The sequence below is a fragment of the Chenopodium quinoa genome, unplaced genomic scaffold (assembly GCF_001683475.1).
Source record: "Chenopodium quinoa cultivar QQ74 unplaced genomic scaffold, ASM168347v1, whole genome shotgun sequence".
NCBI classification, from domain to species: domain Eukaryota; kingdom Viridiplantae; phylum Streptophyta; class Magnoliopsida; order Caryophyllales; family Amaranthaceae; genus Chenopodium; species Chenopodium quinoa.
Genome location: NW_018742487.1, coordinates 52,851 through 72,782, shown reverse-complemented (window position 1 = coordinate 72,782; position 19,932 = coordinate 52,851). Strand labels below are relative to the sequence as shown.

The window sequence follows — 19,932 nt, the reverse complement described above, 5'->3', positions numbered from 1 at the left end:
TAAAAAAATAGAATTACCGTGCATGGCACGGAGCCTAAAAATTAATTTTTTTTTTCTTCACATTTGTCAATGTTCAAATTCAAAGATTAATATCTCTAATTATCAATTTATAAAAATTATTTTAATGCAATATGTAAAAACTAAATTCACAATTTGCAAAGTACTAAAAGGCAACCAACAATCAAAAAGTTCATTGAATTCTCTACTCTACTAAGACAAGAAATATGCTTAAAAAATTAATTCATTAAGGGCTTTTAATTAAGACTTTTAGTGGCCAAGAGCGTATTCATATTTTCTTGCTTTTCTTTTCTTTCTTTTTTTTTTAAAAAAAAAAATTCATTATTTTGATAACAGGTCAATTACACATGGCAACATCTTAGAGCCTAATCACATCGAACTACATGGAAACAATGGTGTAACGCATAACATTAGATCCAATTAATACGAATTACGAAGTTTCTTACCATTAAAGTATTAAACTTAATCAGAAAAAAAAAAAAAAAAAAAAAAAAAAGAAAGAAAGAAAGAAAACGGAAATAAACCTGAGGGCGGACATTTGAAAGCAGATCAGATATAACCGTTAGAGAAAGGGCACGAGCCCAAGATCAACGGTTCTGATTTACTAGCCGTTAGTTTCAAAAATTTATTCGCCGACATAATTTAATCAATTTGCCATATTTTTCTGTTCGTCAATTTCATAGTAATTTTTTCTTCTTCCTTTTTTTAATTTTTTTTCTTTAATTTCCTCTCTTTTTTTTTAACTTCTCGTTTATGAACCCTAAAATTTCGAAAGAGTCTTCCTTATTTGAAAGAGAGAATATAGAGAGAGAGAATAAGAATTACACCCCCCAATTTCTTCAATCTTAATTTGATTTTAAAATGGGGTTTGAATTTTTCTGACTCATTTCTTTCTCTCACTTCTTCAATCAAATCTGGGAAGAAAAAAAACGGACTATTTGATTTGAACATTAATTCTTGAACATCATTAAATTGTTGTTTTTGGGTGAGTAATTAATTTTCTTAATTTAAATTTTCTGGGGTTTTGGGATTTGTTTTAATTTTTTTCTTGATTGAATTTTTCTGCATTGATCCCATTTTTGCGATCATCATTTTGATTTGTTGGGCGGATTTTTTGATGTAATAGAAGAAGAAGAAGAAGATGGCGGGATCAGATGAGAACAATCCGACAATAATCAATCACTCAATTATTCAAGGTATTCAATCAAGTTAAAATTTTGAACTTTACAATTTTTTATTTATTTTTAGTTAAATTCTTGTGATTTTGGAATTGAAAACCCTAAATTTGGCAATTGGGTTTTTCTTGTTCGATTATTTAAGGAGGGTTGCAAGCAAGAAGTGGAAAGGTAATGCCACCAATTGGGCATAATAGGAGGGCATTGAGGGACATTAATCGCAACATTATTGGAGCTCCACTTAATAATCCTTGTGCAATCAACAAAAGAACCATTTCTGAGTAATTAATTTCCTAAACCCTAACAATTTTTTTATTTTTTATTTTGGGGTTTTAGCAATTGGGTTTGTGTTAGTTTCTTGTTTACTAAATTGGGTTTTCGTCATTGGGGCAATGCAGGAAAGATGATGGTTTTGGAAAGATTCCGGCAATTCTCGGTCACCGCCCGGTTACTAGGTTGGTTTCTGACTTTTTAGTGCCTTTGTTTTGCCAATGTGGATTAATCATATTGTGTAAATATTGATGTTAGTGTTGGTTGTAAATTTTTGTATGTTTAGGAAGTTTGCAGCGGAGATGGCTAATACACAGCATTATGTGATTGAGGTGCCTATTTGTACATTTCATAATGGTAATTATAATTGAAGTGATATCTGAATTTGTGGTAATGATTTGTATTGATAAAGGAGATCGAGAAACCACTTGGATGTGAAACAAGTGCAAGAGAGGAGCTAAATGATTGTGAGATTATAGATGTGGATGATTATAAGGTGAGTAATGATACATCTGTACCAATGTTTGTGCAACACACTGAAGCAATGCTCGATGAAATTGATCGTATGGTATGATCCGACACTCATATTAGAACGCGATACTAGTCAACTTATACACTGTATGATCTGACTTTAGATTGATTGGTCTATTATTTGAACTGATATTAGGATGAAGAAGTTGAAATGGAGGATATTGATGGGCCGATGCTGGACATTGATGGGTCAATATTAGACATTGATAGTTGCGATCAGAATAATCCGCTAGCAGTAACCGAATATGTTGATGATATCTATACCTATTACAAGAAAGTGGAGGTATACAGCATTACAGCCTGTTATACCATTCATTCATTCATTCATTCTAGATCAGTTCTTCTCCGACTATTTTGAGATGTGAACATTTGCTGTTAGGATGCTAATGTTGGTTTTAGATGCTCACAGATCATCGTGTGCTTGAAAGGATAAGGTCACTAAGGGGTCATTTGGTTGTATTATTTGGAATGGGTTGGAATGGAGTTAGAATCCATTCCATCAAATTTTTTGTTTGGTTGAGCTTTTTAGTCATGGAATCTCATACACAAGGGGTTCTAATTCCACCCATACCTATGGAATCCCATACCCATCCCTCCTCCTAAGATTCACAATCCATTCTATTAATGAATAAATAATCCATTCCAACATTAAAATCAAACAACTTTAGACTAGTATGGGTTTTAGAATCCATACTTCTCTACTATGATATTCCATATCAATCTATTCCAATATAATGAACCAAACACCCCACCTAAGGTTATTTCTGATGTTTCCCTGAAATGCACATAGTTTATCATGTATGACCTGTTATTCGAACTACTTATTTCAAGTGATGGGATGGTTTATTGCTAGTGGAAATAAGGTCACTAAGGTTCTTTCTGATATTTCCCTGAAATGCACATAGCTTATCATGTATGTCCTGTTATTCGAACTACTTATTTCAAGTGATGGGATGGTTTAATATTGCTAGTGGAAATAAGGCAGTGATGTGAAGTTATCCTATGGAAAAATTAGCAATCCTATCTTGCACGAGTTCTGACTTAGTAGTTTCTTGCACAGGTTACAGCCTTAGTCAATCTGTTATTGTTATTTCTGGGAAAGAACCAACTGATAGGGTGCAATTTGCAAAGAATATCTACTGAATTCTTCAATTTACTGATTAATTTAGAAATATTATGTGTTTAGGTGGAACAGCAATCTTGTGTTGGTTATGATCCAGCATTAATGTGTGTTTGACAAAGCTAGTATGCATTTTGTGCTTTCTGTTATTGATGACTGTATATCAGGCTTACTGTTATCTTCATTATGCAGAATACTAGTTTTGTTCCTTCAAACTATATGGACAGGCAACCTGACATTAACGAAAAGATGAGAGCCATTCTCATCGATTGGCTAATTGAGGTAATTTTGCAAAGCCTTACTTAGTTCCTTATAGTCCAGAGGGAGTTGACTATATCTATTGGCCCCACTAACTCTCTGATGTTGAACTAAAGGTCCATTACAAGTTTGAGCTCATGGAGGAGACGCTATATCTGACAGTCAACCTGATTGATCGCTTTTTAGCTCTTAAGCCGGTGGTGCGAAAGAAGCTCCAACTAGTAGGTGTAACAGCTATGCTTCTGGCAAGCAAATATGAAGAGGTATCAGTTCCAGTTGTTGAAGATCTTATACTGATATCTGACAAAGCTTACAGCAGGCAAGAAGTACTTGACATGGTAAGCATATGCAGATTGGTGCTATTGCTGCTGTACATTCTGTATTACAAGCAAATATATCATTGTTTTCTTCCATGTCCTGTAACAGGAGAGACTGATGATCAACTCCTTACAATTTAATTTGTCGATTCCAACCCCATATGTCTTCATGAAACGATACCTTAAAGCAGCTGAAGCAGACAAGAAGGTATTTTCCAAGTGGGGGGAACTCATGTTATTTATGAGCATCTTGCAATTTTTTTACTGGTGATTAATTTCTGACTCTTGGGTTTTTTTTCCTATGGGTGGACATTTAACCAGATCGAACTCCTGTCGTTCTTTTTGATCGAACTTTGCTTGGTGGAGCATGAAATGCTGAGATTTCCGCCTTCTCTTCTAGCAGCAGCTGCAGTATTCAGTGCTATGTGCACTCTGAGTGGGTTTAAGTATTGGAGTAAGACCTGTGAGTGGCACACTGGTTATCCTCTAGACCAATTGATGTAAGCATTTTTATTCCATTCCTGTTATCTCAATTCTCAAGTTACCAGAGTAAGCCGACAAAATTGTCATGTTTATTGTTTTCTTTTGGGTTACTGCAGGGAATGCTCCAGGCTGATGGTTACTTTCCATCAGAAATCTGCAACGGGAAAACTTACTGGTGTGCATCGGAAGTACAGCACATCCAAATATGGGTACACTGCAAAATGCGAACCTGCTCATTTTCTCTTAGAGATTGGATTCAGCGGGTGGACATAGGACCCTTGTGGTTGAGTTGAATAAATCCAACATTTTGTGGGAGTCTGGCGCAAGGGCTTCAAAGTCACTGAAGTTACGCCTCTCCTGCTTGAACATATTTCCTTGCTGGATCATTGTGTTAATTTCCCTGTCCCATATTAGGATCGAAATGCTTTCCTCTGAAAGCCATCTTTAAGACAAACTCATCATCTTGTAGTTTGTGTCATAGTCATTCACTGTGATTATGTTATAAAATTGCTGCTTTGTTCCAAAAGTTCTCTGAATTCAGTTCTGCCTGTCTTTCCCGTTGCTAAATCTTCCATGACTTTGCAGTTTCCCATCTTACTCCTTCATCTAAGGCAATAACATAATGATTTAGAGGTGAAATGAACAATCACATAGGCTGCAAGAACATCATTTATATAAGAGACACCACCTGATTTATGAATAGGCCTGACTGGACCGGGTTACACTAGTCTTGACTTGACCCGGCCCATTGATGAGTCTATTTGTGATCCGCTTAAAACCATGGATTTGAAATGAGAAAATAATGAAGTATGAATCTGATACAAAATTACATATTGGAGGATTCTTCTCAATCCATTGACTTTGTTACATACATGAGGTTTTTTGAATTTAAATTGATGAAGGTGCCAAGGTATTTTTGCTATAACGGTGGAAATGTGAGATCATGAATACAGAGATGAAAAAAAAAATATATAAACGAGTTATTATAAATGGATTATCGGTTGTAAACGATTTGGGTTAAATGATTCACGGGAGTAATAATTTTGGTATGATAACTACAAGGTTTGAGTATTAAAGGTAACGAACATTTTAAATTAGAAAAATATGTTTTTGTTTATTTTATTTTACTTTATTAAATGTATTTTTCTTGTGAAAAATGAAGAGTTTAAAAGGAAGGAGTGACAATTGAAATGCACACATAAATAGTATTTGTATTAAGTTAGGGATATGAAGTAAACATTAAATATATAGTGAATTACCCCTTTCGTATTTAGAAAAGTGAAATATTTTGACTTTTTGCATTATTTATCTAATTTACATTGACTAATGTTTGTGATTTATACATAAGATAAATATAGTCTTGTGGGCCCTTATTGGATATGAAGTAAACATTAAATATATATATATATATATATATATATATATATATATATATATAGTGAATTACCCCTTTAGTATTTAGATAAGTGAATATTTTGACTTTTTGCATTATTTATCTAATTTACATTGACTATATTTGTGATTTATACATAAGATAAATATAGTCTTGTGAGTACTTGTTGGAATTCTCTTAACAAATATTTTACTAATATTCAATTGTTATATTATTTACTTATTGATAATTAAAGATATTATCACTCAAAGTTTTACATTGATATATGTGCACAAGAGAAACGTTTTAGCTATTTAAATACGGAGGGAGTAGTAATAAGATTATGTTTTTTAAATATTAACAAAAACAATTGAGAGAAAGGGAAGTGGGACACATGTCATTTGTGGTTTGTGTTATTATGTACTTAGTATAGATAGATAGATAGATAGATAGATGAGTTGTTATGAGTTAATTTACACGGGTTTTCCTCATGTTGAAATGAAAATATCTTTAATGATTATCCAGGTTTTCCTCATGTTGAAATGGGCATTCAATTTGGATCATTAACAGTATATGACATATTCAGCTAGATGTCAATCACGTGTCATGCAATTTGATATAGATGTTGTCAAGGATATTTTGTTTCATTTAATCGTGGTCTTAAATTTTTAAAACCATAAGACCAATTAAATCTAATTTGAGAACAAAAGGGGAGGGAAGGGGGGATTGTTGCTTCGGATACATAAAGGAAGAAATAACTTATGCCTTTACAAATTTTGTTCATAGGATCTTCTATCTTAAGTTCAAGAACATCATCGCGATGTTACCTTTGAAGAACAAGATTTTAATGAAAGTAAAACTCGTCTATAAAGAATCAAAAAGTATTCATAAGAGCAGTTAAATCTGATTCAAGAACAAAGAGGGATGTCGTTGATTTGGATATAAATTATAAAAAGAGAAAACTTATGCTATTACAAATTTTGTTCATTGGATCTCCTAATCTAAAGGACATCATTGATACATTACCTTTAAAGAACAAGATTTTAACGAAGTAAAACTCTCGTCTATAAGATTGTAGAGAATCGAAAACTCTATAATTTTGCTTAGCTTTAGTCTTGTTAGGGCTTTAAAATTGTTTGCTCTGGCTAACTAAGTACATAACCATTTGTAGCTAAGTATCCAGATGACTTTTGGTTTCAAATCAAACTCGTTTTAACCTAATTCAAACCAAATTAAACCGTCAATCTAAATTGATAATATAAACCAAATTGATAACATAAATTAAACCATAAATTCAAATCGATAACATTAATTCGTAACGTGTCACGTGACATATATACTTCCTTACTGACAGATTGATCACATGGATGGGGGCAAAGTTGACCTAAATTCTAAATCATTTCAGTGGATATGGCCAATATGGGACAGAGAACCTTAAATAATGATCCATAATTCAATTCATTCCAAGGTGGATACACGCCAGATTTGATAGCTACTTCCTCTTTCCCTTTCATCCTTATTCGCCACGTTTCGCTTCGTTTACACAAAAAATCTCATTTCTTTCCAAGTTTCCAACTTTAGCCCATCTAATCTTTATACTTCAATTTTCATGCTATTTTCTCAAAAATGAAAAAAAACCCAATTCACCCGTTTCTTCCTTCGTCAATTTCATTTCAGCCACTATTTTTAATTTTAACCCACCGATTTTCTTGGACTTATTTAACCATCTCGAAAAAAAAAAGGGGTATTTCCCTGTCAATTTGGTAAGTTTTCAGATTTTGGATTTTTTATTTTATTTTGAGATGTCGCTGTTTTTATGTACAATACTTTAATTTGAGATTTACTTGGATTTTGTATTTGTATTTTCTTATGTGTATGGTAAATTATTGGATTCAGATATTTTTGATTTTACTGGATAAGAATATGGTGTATAATTGATACCAAGTTGCAAGGTTTGATTTTTATTCAAGCTGTTATTTGAGTGTCTAAATTGTCTTGTAGTGGGTTTTGTGATGCTAGAAGTTTCTGGGTTTTTTGTTAGCATCATAATTTCTTTATTCAGAATTGTATTCCATGTCAATTATGCACCCGGGTGTATCTAGAGTTAATTATATCGAACACCATATAAAATCGACGCTTAATTTGTACCTAAAGTTAACTATATCCATCATCCTATAAAATAGATACTCTTCATTTGTACTATAAAAGCCTTTTGGAAGCTTTCTGTTTTATGTATGCCCATAAATTTTCATTCTCCTTTGCCTTTATGCTCTCCTATACATGAAATTATTCTAGCTTATGTAGTGAGCTCAATTTAGTTTAATTTTCTCTCATATTTGATTGATTGCTTTGCATAATGTAGTTGAGTCTGAGTGATACAAAGCTAGTGAATCCTAAGAGATGATTGAGAAAAGGCAGCACAAGTTCTTGACTGTTGCTCCCTTTGAGTGTGCTTGGCAAAAGGACTTTAAGTTTAAAGAGGCGGGGCGGGGCTGTGTGGTTTTCGAAGCATTTGCTCGGAATGATGTGACGGTTGTGTTTCGGGAGAATGTAGGGAGTCAACACTATCATTACAAAACTGACAGCAGTCCTCACTACACTGTTGTCTTGGGAAGCCATAGGAATAGGAGATTGAAGATTGAGGTGGACGGTAAAGCTGTGGTCGATGTCGAAGGTGTTGGACTTTGTTCTTCAGCTGCTTTCCAAAGCTATTGGATAAGTATTTATGATGGGTTGATTTGCATTGGAAATGGGAGATACCCATTTCAGAATGTTGTTTTTCAGTGGCTTGATTCGAACCCAAATTGTAATGTTCAATATGTCGGGCTGAGCAGTTGGGATAAACATGTTGGGTATAGGAATGTAAATGTATTGCCTCTGACACAGAACCATATATCCCTATGGAAGCAGCTGGATTCTAGAGCATATAATGAAGAAGAAGAAAATGAAGAGGATTATGAGGAATCTATGTGTAATGATGATAAGTGGGGATTAGCGAATTTTCTCGAGAGCTGGGAGCTTTCCGACGTGCTTTTCCTTGCAGGAATAGATGAAAGGCCTGTTCCAGCTCACAAGGTCATCTTGGCAGCAGCTGGTAACTTTCACTTTGCTCCAGATGAAGATATCATTCAGCTTCAAGAAGTTGGCTATCCAATCCTGCATGCATTTCTCCAGTATATCTATACTGGCCAGATCTGGGTATGTTTTAATTCCCTTTCTTATGTCTGTAGTCTGGTTAGAGAAGAATTGAGCATCTATGATAGTTTCTTTGAACCTTTATGATTATTAAACGATTAGTTTCAATATTCTTCTTTAGGAGCTAGCTCATGTTGATCATCATGATTTGCTTGAAAATTTTCCTGTGAAACAATATACTTCCTCTTCCTTTCGTAACTTTCGTTCTTTGATTATTACTCCATTTGGACTTAGCACTTTCATACACTTTCCTTTGACCATACTTCGTGATTTGTACGTAAGAATAATACATTTATGTGGGATCTTGTTAGATTTTTCTCAATATAGTCTTTCAAATTATCAACTATTTATAAATTTTATTAGAATATTATTAAAGATATTAATGATATAAGGCATGTATAAGCAAGCATGAAACTCCAAATGGTGCAATTATAGAAAAAAAGAGGAAGTTTCACTTTCAACAACTATTAGAGAAGCTAAACATTTTCATTGATGCAGATTGTTCTGTTCCTGTGTGAAGATATATGTTGAAATTGTTGATCCATATAACCATGTCTCACTCCATCCTTTCACTGTCACAAGACTTAGTTGATTATGTCTCTCCATTTTGGGTGGAGCTTGATTTTTATACTTTTCATGATGATTGTTGCTATTGTTGTAGGTTTCAGAGTCACAACTTGGGCCTTTGAGGGATATCAGCTTACAATTTGAGGTCATGCCATTGGTGAAGCAATGTGAGCAGATTATGGAACGTTTCAAAACAAATAAAAAATTGTTTGATTCCGGAAAAAATGTTGAAATTTGCTATCCAAATTGTCAATCCCTTCGTCCGACGGTGTTCCCCAATGGGCTGCCTCTCAATGTGAGTAGAATTAAGGAATTCTATTCAACTGGTAACTACAGTGACTTGGAGATTTATGTTGAGGATTATGGATTTGTTGCTGGCACCCATAAGATAATAATCAGTTTGTGGAGTGTTCCGTTTCTGAAGGTTAGTGAAGCTTCATAGTTTCTTTTTGTTTGATTTATTCTGTTATGCAGCTTTTTATGAACGGTTAGCTCTTGAATTAAATCCAGAATAAAAATCCTTACCAGAAGAGATTGAGCACCTCCCCTCCCCTCCCCCTGCCTCAAGAAAAAAAAAAAAAATTCATTTTGTGTTTCTCGGGTTATTTCTAATCAATTTTTACATTTCAAACTACTGTTTTGATCATGTGGCATGGTTATGTACCTCTTCCGATGTACTAAAGGGTAAGGTTGGAAAGGTGTAAGTTAGCATGATATCTATTTTTGTTTTTTTGTTTTTGAAGAGGTTGCGGTTCAATATTTCTGCCTGTTACAATATATGGGCCTCAGGGTTACGGTTTTTTGCACTGCAGTACTAATACTGTCTATAGATTGTTATAGAATGGATACGCAGAATTAATAGAGTTAAGGAAGAAGAAGAAATTTAGGTAAGGGACTAAGGGTTGATAGTAGTTTGTATTCGATACAATTATATCACCAAACAATCCCAACTTAAGTTGTACTAAGATAAAGCTAACTAAGTAAAACTTCTCATTATTATTCATCATACTTCCTATCTCCCTAATTTTCTCTATTTATAAGATTCCTTCTCTAACTCACCCTCATGCCTTCCTCCTTAAGATACTAGTCAAACTGCACTAACTACCTATGAGCATTATGTATTCAAAAAAAGGTAACCAGATCTTTCATGCCTCTCCCCATTAACCTGATTCATTACATAGACTTGGTACAGTAACTGTGTAAAGGTCCATAACTATGTATACTTTGGCCTCACCCCACCCCCCCACCCCCCACCCGGGGTTCCTTCTGAATTTGGAAAAGGGATGAAAATAGAAAGAGAATGGTTTACATTGCTACTTTATTTGCGACTAATGAGAGAAGTGGAAGCTCCTAGGTAAAAAAGAGATGGATCTTATCTTGATATGAACTTTAAGAGATTATTTTGAGTCATAAAGATGTGGACTTCAAGAAAGAGGGGACGGTAAAGGAGGTACATAGTGTCCCTAGGACATGTCTCAATCAACCCAAGGGCTTCTATTATTGTGACTATATTATTGGTTTTTTTCCCCCTAGTTTCTCACTTTCTCTTATCTGTTGTTATGAATGTTGTAGTGACAAGTGATTACCAATTATCAGAGAAAATCTGATCTATGTATAAACAAGTAAACAACTTTTAGTATAGCATAGCAATCCAGTATATCTAGTCTGGGTCAAAGGGCTTATTGCTTTATATTTTTTATCCTTCATCCTCTTTTCTCTCCTTTGCTTTATTTCTTATGGAAATCGTGAATGATTCTTGATGCCTGAATATCTTCAGTGGTGTAGGAAGTGACCATTAACAAATTATTAGTATTCTCACTGAGTTTGCTAGCCTCTATAGACTTTCTAACTGTCTAATCTGTTTCGTTATAAATCTCAGTAGTGAGTCTATTGATTGTTTTCATCAATATTTGATTTCTCGTGTTTTCATTAAATTATTGATGAACCTAACTTCTGTTGGTAGATGTTCACAAATGGAATGAGAGAGAGTGCTTCCACAAATGTTCATCTGAGGGAGGCATCACCAGAAGCAATGAAAGCAATGCTCGATTACATGTATAGTGGGGAGCTTAATATGGAAGATATTAAAGATAATGACACCTTGTTACTCCATGTTCTTCTATTGGCTGACAAATTTGGCATCACACACCTCCAGCAAGAATGCTGCAAGATATTGCTAGAATGCCTCTATGAGGTAGCTCTTTATTACTTATCTTGTGTATACCTTGGTTTCATAATATAGTTGTTTTTCCTCAATACAACGAAGTTTTGTTTCATGACATTGTCCTAAAGAGCGGAGAAGTGACATGAAGTCTGGGACTTCTGAAAAACAAATGAAGAGGCACACCTATTACAATGAATTATTAGATATTAATACGTCTATCTATATATGAATGCAGGGATGGCGTCTTCTAATGGAAGCAGGTCATACAACAAGCGTTTTTCTTATCTCAAGTTTAATGGACGAGGAAACAGAGTTTTTGGCATAGTAGAATACTTCTGAAGCTAACCCTTTGAATTTGTTGCAGGATTCCGTGTGTCAAATACTTCAAGTCATTTCATCAGTTCCATCTTGTAAAGTAATTGAAGAGTTCTGTAAGAGGAAATTCTCAATGCAGTTTGATTATTGTACCACCGCAAGCATGGATTTTACTTCGTTAAATGAGGCCACATTCAGGAACATTCTACAGGTGGGTTTTGTTTTTAAAGCAGGATACTTATCCGACTGTATGCTTGGGGATTAGAGTTATTTAAATATATATTTGTATACCTGACAAAACAGATGATTGCTTGATATAGATCCATAGAGAGAAAAGGCCAAAATGGCGATACTTGGTGATAGAAATCATAGGATTGGAAAAGATTGATTAATGCGAAGTTTTTGATTTGCTGTAAAAGTGGTGATAAACCCATTTCTACCCTGCTTGGCTCTTCTCCTAAGCAAGTCATGAATTCCATTTGCCAGCAATGATTCATAGTATAGGGCTTTGATTCTTACTATAAATGTGTCTGACCGTCAATCCTAAAACTTTGAACACCTTTTGCACATCTATTGAATCCCCTGACTTCTTAATTGGATAATTTCTTCATCTTTTCCTCAATTTACAGCTGATCACAGAGTGGCTAGTTTGCTGTTATGTCCACAGTATTTTAGCAGTTGTTGTAACAGGACAATGTTATTTTTGCAGAATCAAGATTTGACAGTGACGTCAGAGGAGAGGGTTCTGAATGCAATCTTGTTATGGAGTATGAAAGCAAAGGAATATTATGGATGGGATGCTGTGGACGTGTTCTTGATTCATTCAACTCCAGAGGTTCTATTTGGCCAGAGGCTTGATTCATTGAACCACTTATTGCCACTTGTCCGGTTTCCTCTGATGCCATTTGAGCTGCTAAAGAAGGTGAGAATGCTTTTGTTGACTTGTAAATTCTGAATTTTTAGTAGTGAAGGTACGCAGAAGCTATCTATATATCATATTGAGTATTCACTATTGTTATTTGATATTGCAGTTGGAGAACTCTAACCTTATGATGTCAATCCCTGCTTTTGCAAATCTAGTAAGTAATGACCCTCCTATCTCTCACTCTCCCCACATTATAAATATATATACTTCCTCAGTTCTTTTTTAATCGCAATGTAATCTTTTTTGTGAAGTTGCAAATTAATTGCAACATTACTTTATTTGATCAATGGTTCTCTATCTCTCTCCTCATCACATGGGTTCACCTTTTTATCTCTCTGTCTCTCTCCTCTCCTATAAACTGTGCATCCCCCATGATGCGACTAAAAAAGAAAAAAGATGAACAGATTATGTTGTAATATCAAATTATGTTCATTTGTTTCAAACTTAAATAAGAACAAATTAAGTTTCAAATATAAAGTAAATGTTTTCTGTTAAATTTAAGGTGAAGGAAGCTATAGATTATGCAAACTTTGGTGTCACCTGGACAGATATTGAACCAAAGTAAGTCCATTGGCACTTCTCTTTCTTTCTTCCTTTTTTTTTTCTTCATTATATTCCCTAGAATCGGTTTTGTATTTGGATCTCATCATCACCAGATAGTAATTATCAATCAATAAAATTTATGTATCAAAGCACTTGATGAATGTTTTGGGATGCTGGGATATGTTGGTCTTGAATATATGTTGTAATTCCTATTTGTCAAAGTATTGCCATACCCATATTTTTTGTTCAAGTCAATTGTTAGAAGCCCCCTCCCACCCCAAACCCCCCCCCCCCCCCTCTCTCCTCCTCCTCCTCAGTTCTCACCCCCTTACCTACTGTTTTTTACTAAAAGAATATTGCTGATTTGGGAGTCACTATTAATAGACATTTATAATTGTAGCCCGCGATTTCACCACCGGCGTTCTAGTTACAAAGACTTGCAATATATATGTGATGGCGATAGCAATGGGGTTCTATATTATGCGGGGACGTCATATGGGGAACACCGCTGGGTGAATCCAATGCTCTCCAAGGTGAGTCCTTCATTTTATGCACTCATTAGATGACAGTGGATGCTGTCAATTATGTCATTGTCTAATAATACTCCATAATTGATTGCTTAATTGTCTTTTGCAGAGGATTACCATAACTGCCAGCAGCCCTATGTCAAGGCTTAGTGACCCAAAGGTTCTGGCATCAAGGGCTTACCAGGTTCAATACACTGGACAAACAACTCTTACTGCTCATTCTACTTGTTTTTCTTACAGATTAAGGTGAAATTTTTTATTTTTTATTTATTTTTATTTTTTCCCTCTAGGGTACCTCGTTTTCTGGACCTCGGTATGAGGATGGGAGGATTTGCTCTTGGTGGATGGTTGATGTTGGTGAAGATCATCAGGTTTCATCTCATCTTCTTTATTCAATGCGTATTGGTTAATGTATAATGACTAGCTTGGAGTGTTTCCCTCCCTCTTTCATTTTTGAAGCAAGGCTTTCCATGCGCCTTCATGGATTAGATAAAGCTGGAGGATTTCCTGCTTTTAGGAGAGGGGGGTGAGGGGGGGGGTGGTTGGGGGGACAAACCACAATATAACAGAAGCCTCAAACTTATGGTTGGAACTACAAGGTTAGGACAAACCACAATATAACAGAAGCCTCAAACTTATTGTTCTTTGGAACTGGGATCTCAAGCTCAACTGTTGAGCTTATTGAGATCAGGATCATGAAAGTGTTGCCTTAATTTTCTTGTATTTCAAAATCAAGCCTTAAAACAGCGTTGGCATTAAAAAATGTTGAGAGATTCTCCTTCAAATATTTAGCCACATCGTCTCAACCCTTTGTAATCAAATATATTACATAATTTGCCTTTAAAATAGTTGGATCATACCTTCATTACAGTATATCTCCCATTACTTAATAAAGGTTTTATGGTTGAACCAATTACAAACCCCGACTATTTTAAGGAAGGAGGGAGTACTATCTCTGGATGGAAGGAGTGTATGTTTGCACTGAAAGAAAAAAATTTGTTGATAGACTGTAATTGAAAGGCAAGGAAGAAATTTTTTGTTATTAAGCTTGCTTTATTTCTTTTATTTGGCTCTAAACATGAACCAAGTATAGAACAAGCGAAGGTGTTGTGTTCTGTGTTGGCACTGACTGTCTATATATATGTTATCTGTAACCATCATCTTAATATCCCTCCTACATTTTTTTGATGCAGCTCATGTGCAACTACTATACATTAAGACAGGATGGTTCACGGACATTTATCAGGCACTGGAATCTTCAGGTACAAAGAATATTTCCCTTTTGTTTATTCAAGAAACGAATGAGAATTAGCTTTGCAGATTAGTAGAGTTATATAATACTTTGAATAACATTTACAGGGCTCTTTGGATGGGGAGCACTGGACGAATCTACGGGAACACAACAATGACCAGAAAATATGCAAGCCTGGCCAGTTTGCATCATGGCCTGTGATTGGTCCCCAAGCTCTGCTTCCCTTCAGATTCTTTAGGGTATTCTTGACTGGCCCCACCACTGATCCCACAGAACCGTGGAAATTTTGCATTTGCTTCCTCGAACTTTATGGCTACTTCCGCTAGGTTTTACTGTTTTAGGATTCGTAGGATGTAGTTGTGCATCTCACCATGTATACCATGCTTTACAACGTCTTGTGTATTGAGATTGATCGTGCCTTCCTTGACATGTTTTTTGCTTACATGCCGTTGTGTGAAGTATGGAATAAGAATTAACCATTTCCGCTCTTATTAAGCGATGAGGGTCTTGAGAGAAGGTGCAAGGGCATTGTTGCCTTTCTTAGGGTGTTAGTTATCTCATGTCCTATGTATCATGGTTAAAGCCAGTGCCAACCTGCACCTATTTTCGTGTCATTTTGCTAGTTGAATTAATGTATTAAAATAGCATTATTTTTGCATATTTCTGTGATTACGGAGCACTTAGTAGATGAGTATGTTGATCTTTATCCTTCTTTTATATTTTTAGCATCCTCTTTTATAAAAGAGGTTGCATTTTAGTTTTGTGGTAAAGCTCAAAGTCCTCGTGACCATGAGTTTGTCAAAATTCGTGTGAAGTTTTCTAACATTGGCCACAAAAGTCTAAGCAGGGAAAACAAAAATGGAACTGGGTGGTATACATATGAATATATGATTATAAGAATACTGTTTTTAGGTACACATTGATGGCTCTTCTACTTCTATGTTTTTCTTACAGTGCTGCAATTTCACTATTCTGTTGTGTGTGTGTGTTTTTTTTTGGGAAGGGGGGTTTAGATTGCTAGATTGCAGCCGTGATTACCATTATGATCTCTAAAACTCAAATCAGCATAGCATACCTCTAATTAAAGTGTACAAAAAAGGCCTATTACAACCCATCTCAACATGTAATTTTATATACTACCTCCGTTAAATGTTATGTGCAACTAAATGAGAGTTTGCGGAAACCAATGCAAAAGTTAAGGGGCAAAGATTAGAGAAAGTTAAGTAACTTGTGGCATGTAATTAAGGTGGAGAGAAAATGTAATTAAGTGGCAAAGACCAGCCAACACCGCCTTCACCAACACCACCGCCACCTTCACCACCACCACTACCAACCCCACAAAACCACTACCACCACCAGCCCTAACCACCTCCAACCCAGACCACCCCACCACCCAGACCCACCTCCAACCCAGACCACCCCACCACCCAAACCCACCTCTAACCCAAACCACCCCACCACCCACGCCACCAAGACCCACCTCTAACCCAGACCACCCCACCACCCACGCCACCAAGACCCAACCCTAACTCATACCACCCCACCACCCATGTACCCAGAGCCACCAACCACCCCACCCACCCCCTATACCCACCCACCACCGTAGAAACCCAGAAAATCAGACGAAGAACAGCCACTCAGAAAATCGAAATCACCAAGAAAATCGAAATCAAATCCTTGAAAATTAAATCCTTGAAAATCAAAACCCAGAAAATCGAAACCAAAACCCAGAAAATCAAAATCAAAACCGAGAAATACGAAATCAAAACTAGAAAATCAAAACTCAGAAAAATCGAAATTAAAATCCAGAAAATCGAAATAAAAAACCAGAAAATCGAAACTCAGAAAATCTAAAAAAAAACCCAGAAAATTCGAACATAAATCACAAAAAAAAAAACGAAAAAGTACAAAATCGAAAAAAACGATATGGATCGTTAATCAACAATAAGCAGATCCAAAAAAAAAAAAACGAAAAAAATGATATGGATCGTTAATCGCACATCATCCAACGGTCGAAGAGAGAGAAAGCACATTATCGATCCAGCTAAAATTCAAGAACCAAGTTCCAAGCCCAAAGCAGATCCGGCTGAAAATTCGAAGAGAGAGACAGCACAGTTCGTGGTGGTGGGAGGTAAGGGCCGTGGTCATAGGGAGGAGAAAGACGGTGGTGGGATGGAAGGTGGTCGTGAAGGAGGAGAGAGAATGGTGGTGGGAGGGGCGGTGGTCGTGAAGGAGGAGAGAGGATGGTGGTGGGAGGGGCGGTGGTCGTGACTGAGATGAAGAGGGTGAAGGTGAAAGAGATGGTGAAGGTGAAAGAGACGAAGAGAGGTTGAAGAAAGAGATGAATGGGTGGTTAGAAGAGATGAGTAAATGGGGTGGGTAGAATTAGGTTAATGATTTTAGATTAGATTAAAAAGGTTATTGTGATTAAAATAAGATAAGGGTAAAATTAAGAAAATTAAAATTTTTAAGTAAGGGTAAATATGTAATTTTCAGGGTTTTTTGTTTACTAAAAATAGAAAGAAAACAGAGAGTTGCACATAACCCTGATAATCCCAAAATAGCAAAAGTTGCACATAACATGTAACGGAGGTAGTACAAATTTTTATATGTGACCACTTTACATTTAGAAATTAATTAAGTAATGGGTGTTATGGTAATGTTTAAATGAGGTTACCTTGACGGATAAGGAGTTAACGGTATGGGATAATGAGTTACTCTTATAAACAAGAGGAAATAAAATCTTTTAAGTTTTAATAGTCAAACTAAAAGATTAGGAGTTGCTTGATAGAACAAATAAGATTACTTATTTTTTTTTAATTGACGTTAGAGCAACTCCAATTAGTATAATAAATTGGGGTTACTCTTAGGCAGATTAAGGTTACACTTGAATAATTGGGGTTACTTATATTGATTGATGAATAATGATTATGTTTTTAAACAAACTAGTCTTAAACCCGTGCGATGCACGACGGTTTAATGTATTATAATAATTTTTTTTTGTATTTATATTTTTGCCTAGTATTTCAATTTCATATAAAAATAGTAGAAAATATTTTAATAGTAGTGTTAAATTCGAAAACCCACTGGTTGCGAAATGAAACAAAACCATATGCGATTATACTAATATGGGAAATGTTTGTTTCATATGGTTATCGAATTTAATTGAACATCTATTTTCAATTTTCATAGAAATACTTACAACACTCTAAATCCATTATGCCAAATACTTCTATAGATATTTAAACTCAATTCATATAAACAAAACTTATATAAAAACTAATCAAAATTCTCATAACCATAAATTGATACATCCTATATCAAGCATCAAATTACAAGTTACTGATTAACTATAGTTTTAAATTAGCTTGATTAATGAAGATATTTGACATCAAAATGAAAAATACAATATAAACCTAAAAAATCCAAAAAACAAAAAAAACAAAAAAAAAACCAATAAAACGAAAAAGAAAAAAAAACAAAAAACAAAAAACCAATGATTAATTAAAAACCAATGATAACTGATTATATTTCAAAATGCAATATAAATTAATTGATAAGTGAACCAAAACTTAAAAAGTACAAAGTATGGAACTTTCAACAGCGGCATGTACAATACTTGAATAAAAGAATCGATTTTAGCATAAAATACAATTTGTTGAACAAAATAATTCCATCCGAAAGTATGATTAATACTACAAACAGAATCATCCATTAAAAAAGTATGAGTACACTAAGTGATGACCACAAATTAAATTTTCAATGCAACAATAGCATATGTGAACCATATTTTTTAAAGACCCAAACTTACCACCAACAAATTTGTCAGATTCAAATTTAATTTATAGTTAGTATCTGAATTGCAATATGAGAAATCATATAACAACGTCAACAAAAAAAATAACCTTTATCTTGACAAATAAGTTGAATAGGAACTTTGTCGCAATTGCTTTATGAAACTATAGAATTGCCTTAAGCACTTTGCAGGGAATAGTAATTTAGAATGTATCATGTGGTTTGATCGAAATTATAGAATTATTGAAGAGGAAGAGAAAGGAGAGGGCAAGAGGCAAGAGGGAAAGGAAGAGATTTCCAAATTGGAAAATGAGGATTATTGTTTGGAATGAAAATTGGAAATCAATACTATGTAGTACTCCGTACTATAAAAAAGAAACTGAAAATGAAAGTTATGTCTTTTATTTTTTATTTATTTTATTTTTTAAAAGTTATGTCTTTTAAAAAAAATAAATAATTTTTTTTAAATACGGAGTAGAATATTTAGGAAAAGGCCATGTGGCACTCTAGATTTCTAGTAAATGATCCTATTTTAAAATAGTACTAGTATTTAGTCCGTACAATGCACGGGTCAAACTTAATAGTTAAATGTCTTTTTTAATTATTAACAAATTATTTTATTACATATTTGGATTGCTCTTATAATTAATTAAAATCAAAATACATGTAAACATAAATTGCATTAATGTGGTAAAATACATCACAAACATGCATTGGAGCTAAAGAAGGGAAGTTGTAAATTTGCCTCCTTAATTAAAATAATGGCCCTTTTCATTCAAATTTTTATTTAGCTGTTCTATTTAAAGTTGTTGCTACTGCGTGGTTTCATTTGGATGTAGTGGGGATTTACTCTCCTTTTGTTGTTTAGCTTCTATGTAATTATTGAATCTTTTTGTAATGGCTTATGGTAGTCTTTTTGGCTTTGTAAGACAAATTAGATTTAGGTTTTTAGACAATACATAAATCTACGTGGGATTTGAACCCACATCCTTTGTACAATTGCACAATGCTCTACCAGTTGAGCTAATAGGCTACTGTTATTAGACCATTTAGCAAGAAAATATAGTCAACGCAGAGTAATGTTGGAGTAAAAGTAGTACACCAA

The 19,932-nt window shown here is 34.6% G+C and overlaps 2 protein-coding genes across 4 annotated transcripts; both read left to right on the top strand.

The window, feature by feature from the left end:
* The first annotated feature begins 298 nt into the window (after nucleotides 1–298).
* On the top strand, nucleotides 299–4,698 carry LOC110719786 (G2/mitotic-specific cyclin-2-like). 2 transcript variants are annotated; one of them, XM_021898766.1, is made up of 12 exons: nucleotides 299–1,003; nucleotides 1,145–1,214; nucleotides 1,339–1,474; nucleotides 1,592–1,648; nucleotides 1,750–1,795; nucleotides 1,876–1,959; nucleotides 2,131–2,277; nucleotides 3,307–3,396; nucleotides 3,489–3,710; nucleotides 3,799–3,897; nucleotides 4,011–4,189; nucleotides 4,289–4,698. In XM_021898766.1, the coding sequence occupies exons 2-12, from the start codon at nucleotides 1,160–1,162 to the stop codon at nucleotides 4,443–4,445; spliced, it is 1,272 nt and encodes a 423-aa protein (XP_021754458.1). In that variant the 5' UTR covers nucleotides 299–1,003; nucleotides 1,145–1,159; the 3' UTR covers nucleotides 4,446–4,698. The 2 variants fall into 2 exon arrangements, with proteins under 2 accessions (XP_021754458.1, XP_021754457.1); XM_021898765.1 differs by having other exon boundaries at nucleotides 301–1,003; nucleotides 1,876–2,031.
* Nucleotides 4,699–7,009: 2,311 nt separating this feature from the next.
* Nucleotides 7,010–15,738, top strand: LOC110719785 (BTB/POZ domain-containing protein At2g30600-like). Of its 2 annotated transcripts, XM_021898763.1 has the most exons (13): nucleotides 7,010–7,307; nucleotides 7,907–8,742; nucleotides 9,401–9,730; nucleotides 11,270–11,500; nucleotides 11,835–11,996; nucleotides 12,495–12,707; nucleotides 12,817–12,864; nucleotides 13,213–13,271; nucleotides 13,654–13,786; nucleotides 13,890–13,964; nucleotides 14,071–14,151; nucleotides 14,974–15,042; nucleotides 15,140–15,358. In XM_021898763.1, the coding sequence occupies exons 2-13, from the start codon at nucleotides 7,945–7,947 to the stop codon at nucleotides 15,356–15,358; spliced, it is 2,418 nt and encodes an 805-aa protein (XP_021754455.1). In that variant the 5' UTR covers nucleotides 7,010–7,307; nucleotides 7,907–7,944. The 2 variants fall into 2 exon arrangements, with proteins under 2 accessions (XP_021754455.1, XP_021754456.1); XM_021898764.1 differs by lacking the exon at nucleotides 7,010–7,307 and having other exon boundaries at nucleotides 7,525–8,742; nucleotides 15,140–15,738.
* The last annotated feature ends 4,194 nt before the right edge of the window (nucleotides 15,739–19,932 follow it).

What these genes read in the sequence shown, in the direction of transcription:
- LOC110719786 (XM_021898765.1), top strand. Translation starts at nt 1,160, where the DNA reads ATGGCGGGATCAGATGAGAACAATCCGACAATAATCAATCACTCAATT. An exon ending in CAATCACTCAATTATTCAAG is followed by an intron (nt 1,215 to 1,338) that starts GTATTCAATCAA and finishes CGATTATTTAAG; the next exon opens with GAGGGTTGCAAGCAAGAAGT. An exon ending in GGTCACCGCCCGGTTACTAG is followed by an intron (nt 1,649 to 1,749) that starts GTTGGTTTCTGA and finishes TTGTATGTTTAG; the next exon opens with GAAGTTTGCAGCGGAGATGG.
- LOC110719785 (XM_021898764.1), top strand. Translation starts at nt 7,945, where the DNA reads ATGATTGAGAAAAGGCAGCACAAGTTCTTGACTGTTGCTCCCTTTGAG. An exon ending in TGCTAGAATGCCTCTATGAG is followed by an intron (nt 11,501 to 11,834) that starts GTAGCTCTTTAT and finishes AATTTGTTGCAG; the next exon opens with GATTCCGTGTGTCAAATACT. An exon ending in CATTCAGGAACATTCTACAG is followed by an intron (nt 11,997 to 12,494) that starts GTGGGTTTTGTT and finishes TTATTTTTGCAG; the next exon opens with AATCAAGATTTGACAGTGAC.